At 58.0% G+C, this 4,047-nt stretch overlaps 1 protein-coding gene across 8 annotated transcripts in view; it reads left to right on the forward strand.

Moving 5' to 3' along the window:
* The window catches only part of LOC108293979 (regulator of telomere elongation helicase 1), a 38,820-nt gene that overhangs the window by 5,572 nt on the left and 29,201 nt on the right, over nt 1-4,047 (forward strand). For 7 of the 8 annotated variants that reach the window (XR_005197870.1, XM_017515666.2, XM_037733923.1 and 4 more), the window contains exons 7-8: nt 2,370-2,445; nt 3,492-3,576. Coding sequence is in view for 7 of the 8 variants with exons in the window: in XM_017515666.2 (XP_017371155.2) it covers nt 2,370-2,445; nt 3,492-3,576 (161 nt within the window). In the remaining variant the exon portion in view is untranslated. Of the gene's footprint in view, nt 1-512; nt 923-2,369; nt 2,446-3,491; nt 3,577-4,047 lie in introns of those variants that run through there. The other variant, XM_017515671.2, reaches the window with a different exon arrangement.

Raw genomic sequence — 4,047 nt, forward strand, 5'->3', positions numbered from 1 at the left:
GCGATCTCGGCTCACCACAACCTCCGCCTCCTGGGTTCAGGCAATTCTCCTGCTCCAGCCTCCTGAGTAGCTGGGATTACAGGCATGCACCACCATGCCCAGCTAATTTTTTGTATTTTTGTAGAGACGGGGTTTCACCATGTTGACCAGGATGGTCTCGATCTCTTGACCTTGTGATCCACCCGCCTCGGCTTCCCAAAGTGCTGGGATTACAGGCTTGAGCCACCGCGCCCTGCCCTTGTTTGCTGTTTTTTTGGTCTGGTGGCACCGAGGTCCCCAGCCACCTTGATGTGTGGTTGTCCAGGCCTTTCTGGTGGTCCTGAGAAGGGGCTCTGTATCTAGGCCCCAGGTTCCCTGACGGGAGCTGCACGCCCATCTCAGCCATGCCTGTGAGAGGTGACTCTGGGACGGGCAGGCAGATGTGTTGTTGGAAATTGTCAACAGTCATTATTTCCGAGTTCTTCGCCCGGATTTCCAGGACAGGAACGCCTTCTGGGTGTCCCTAGGCTCATGCAGGGGGTGTCCTTGGGGTAGGGTGGAATGCTGACCATGGGCCTGGCTGGCCGTGGTCCTGGACTAGGGCAGCACCCTGTGGCTGCTGGACCTGCTCCCTGGCGAGGGTAGTTGACTGCCTCCTGGTTCTGCTTCCATGGGTGTCAGGCCTGTGGGTGTTGGGTCCCCCCTCTTTCTCCTCCTCCGGCCTGTGGGCTCAGTCCAAGAAGACACAGACCAGCCCCCAGCCTGTCCCCCTTGGCTTGGACTCTCACTGCCTGACCTGGTGGGGGTTGTCTAGCTGTGAACCTTTGTGTCCGGTCTGCCCCGTGGATGGGCTGTGAGGGTGGTGTCTGCAGCAGCTGCAGAGGCCTGGGCATCTTTGGAGTGGGCTGCAGCTCCAGGAGGGGCATGAGAGGAAGGGAGGCAGGTATTTTGGATGAACAAGGAGACAGCTGGAGAGCTGGTACCCTTCCTGGCCTGTGAGGACTCGGGCAGGGATAGCAGGCCTGGGGTTAGCCTGGGGCGGAGCCTCTGCGATGGCCCTGCCCCTCGTCCCCTTCCCGTCGAAGCTCCTGTCCTCAGGCTGCCCTCAGCTCTCCACCAGGGAAGGGCTGGAAAGTGCTGGGTGCTGCAGCACATGCTGATTGGCTGGCCTGTTGCTATGGTGCTGCTGAGGGATATGCTTTTCTTCCCCTGCTTTCCCTGCTATCCCTGGGGCACCTGGGGTTGGGTCATCGCTGGTGTGTAGGTGTGTAATGCATGTGTGTGTGTATGTGGGCGTGCGTGTGTGTGTGTATGTGGGTGTGCGCATGCGTGTGCATGTGAGCGTGCGCGTCGTGCATTTGTGTGTGCGCATGTATGTGTGTGTGCGCGCGCGTGTGTGTGCGTGTGTGTATGTGGGCATGCGCGCGCATGTGTGTTTGTGTGTGCTTGTGTATGTCGGCGTGCACGTGCGTGTGTTTGTGTGTGTGTGCATGTGTGGGCGTGCGCGTGCGTGTGTTTGTGTTTGTGTGTGTGTGTACGCACTTGCTTCTGGCCTTTGCAGCTGAGTCCTGGCCCTCAGGGGACGTGACACCTGCTGGGGACTGGCAGAAAATAGCCATGATGGAGTTGGGAGCTGGGGGAGGCTCCACTGCCACACGTGACTGCCCTAAGACTCTGGGGTGCTTGTTAGGAAAGGTCCCTGGTCCTGTCTGTGTTTAAGCAGCTCCTTAAGGAATTCTTGTGGTTCCAGTTTGGGAGCCTATGCTGTGGAGGCAAGGGAGGGGCAGGCCATCCCCCAAACTCCCTGAGACCTTTTCTGCCCTGGGCCTCTCAGCCAGCATAGGCAGTGCCCTTTCCCATGGCTGCCATGCTGCGGGGGGGGGTGGGGGAGTGCGGGGAGCACCATAAAATCTGTTTCTTCTTTAGCTGGAAGTTCTGGGTCTGTTGTGGTTGGCAGGGAAGCTGAGTGAAGCGGCTGTAATCGCAAGGGTTTGTAAGAGACACTTCTGTGGCCTGGGGCGATAGGCTGAGGGGCTGTCCTTTCCTGCCCTGAGGAGGGCTGGGTATGGCCGCCAGCCCTGTCCTATCTCGGGCTGTATTGGAGTGGATGCGGAGAACCCTCGGGACCCTGCTGGCCTCTGTTGAATCCACCCTCAGCCTCAGACTGCCTTCTGGGGCAGAGGAGGACTCTGTCGGGATCACTGCGGGTGGGGGCCTCCCTTGGGCACCTGAGACCCTCAGTGGGTGCTTTGTGGCATGTTCATGGTTGTGGGGGGGATGCCCAGCCTTGCCCGCTGTGGAGGAACTGTTCTGCCCTGGGCATCCCCCTGTGATCTGGGAGACTTAGCACACCCTGAGGGTGTGTCTTTACCCCTGCCTCACACCTACAGAGAAGAGCCTGGAGCAGGAGCTGGCCAGCCCCATCCTGGACATCGAGGACTTGGTCAAGAGCGGAAGCAGGCACAGGTGAGACCCGTTGGTGAGGCCACGCTCACGATGTCCTTCCACGGCCCAGCTCTCCTATGGCCTGCCGAACCCCCAATATGTTTCTTTCCCTTTTTTTTGTTCCTTTTAAATTATGAAACTGACAACCATTCAGTATGAAAAAGTTTAAGCAGCTCTGAGGAACATAAAGTAAAAAGTGAAACTGCCTCCCTAGTCCCTGGCCCTCAGCCACCTCAGATGGCCACTGTGGACCCTGTGTCTGCAGGACCCTGCAGGCCCGTGTCTGTGTGTGGAGGCACGCAGTTTTGTCTGCAGAGTGTTCCGCAGTTTGCTGTTTTCACTCAGCATTGGGAGTAGCTTCTCATACTGGTGCTGGTAGCTTGGCCTCGTTCTTTTGAGGACAGCAGATGTGTCCGATGTCAATAGATCATAGCTTCAGAAATTCAAGTTGTAATAAAGCCTTTCTTATATTTAGGGGGAAAAGCTCCCCTCCCCACTTTTTTTGTGAGACAGGGTCTAGCTCTGTTTCCTAGGCTGATGTGCAGAGTCGTGATCTCGGCTCACTGCAGCCTCAACCTCCCAGGCTCAAGCGATTCTCCCAGCTGAGCCTCCCAAGTAGCCGGGACTACGGGCACACACCACCATTCCTGGTTAATTTCTGTATTTTTTGTACAGACAGGGTCTCACTGTGTTGCCCAGGCCAGTCTCAAACTCCTGAGCTCAAGCTACCTGCCCACCTTGGCCTCCCAAAGTGATGGGATTACAGGCATGAGCCACTGCACCTTGCCAGCTCTGCCTTTTTTGTAGTGGTTCTGTGTTGTGTTGGTTTCTGATGATCTCTATTCAGGAATAGGGTTGTTTTTTCTTTTCCATTGAGTTTTTAAAGAGACGATGATTCACAGGGTTGGAAACTGATGTGGACTCCCCATCCATCCCAGACAGCAGCTTCCCACCTGGGCCCCATGCACAGGATAAGGCTACTTCCTGGTCAGAAGATATGGCGGCCCCGCCCTCCGGTCGTCCCCCGAATGGGGCGCTCATGGTACCTTCCCTCCTCTCCCTTCCAGGGTGTGTCCTTACTACCTGTCCCGGAACCTGAAGCAGCAGGCCGACATCATCTTCATGCCGTACAATTACTTGTTGGATGCCAAGGTGGGGGCTCAGTCTGTGCATCTAGTGACTCCTGATGTCCAGGGGGTGTCCCTGGGCTTAGGAAGGGCCATCCCAGCAGCAGGCGTGGGCGGGAGGACTCAGCTCTGTCACTTGGCAGCCGCTCAGCCTGGCCAGACACGCTTGTGAGCAGCCCCAGGCCACGGGTCAGCTGTTGTGAGCACCCTGGGTGTGGGTCGGCTGGTGGCAGTGAGGAGAGACCTCTAGGTGTGGTCCACGGGCCAGTGCCCACTCGTGATCCGGACAGTTCAGGTTCTTTACTCACATCGGACTGTGGGAGGCACCAAGAACATGGGAAGCCCACTCAGTCCGTGCCTCACAGCCTGTGCCAGCCCCACACTCACTACCCCCCAGCCTGGCCCAGCCCCACGCTCACTCCCCCCAGCCTGTGCCCAGCCCCACGCTCACTCCCCCCAGCCTGTGCCCAGCCCCACGCTCACTCCCCCCAGCCTG

Source organism: Cebus imitator, unplaced genomic scaffold, assembly GCF_001604975.1.
Source record: "Cebus imitator isolate Cc_AM_T3 unplaced genomic scaffold, Cebus_imitator-1.0 Scaffold555, whole genome shotgun sequence".
Classification (NCBI taxonomy): Eukaryota; Metazoa; Chordata; class Mammalia; order Primates; family Cebidae; genus Cebus; species Cebus imitator.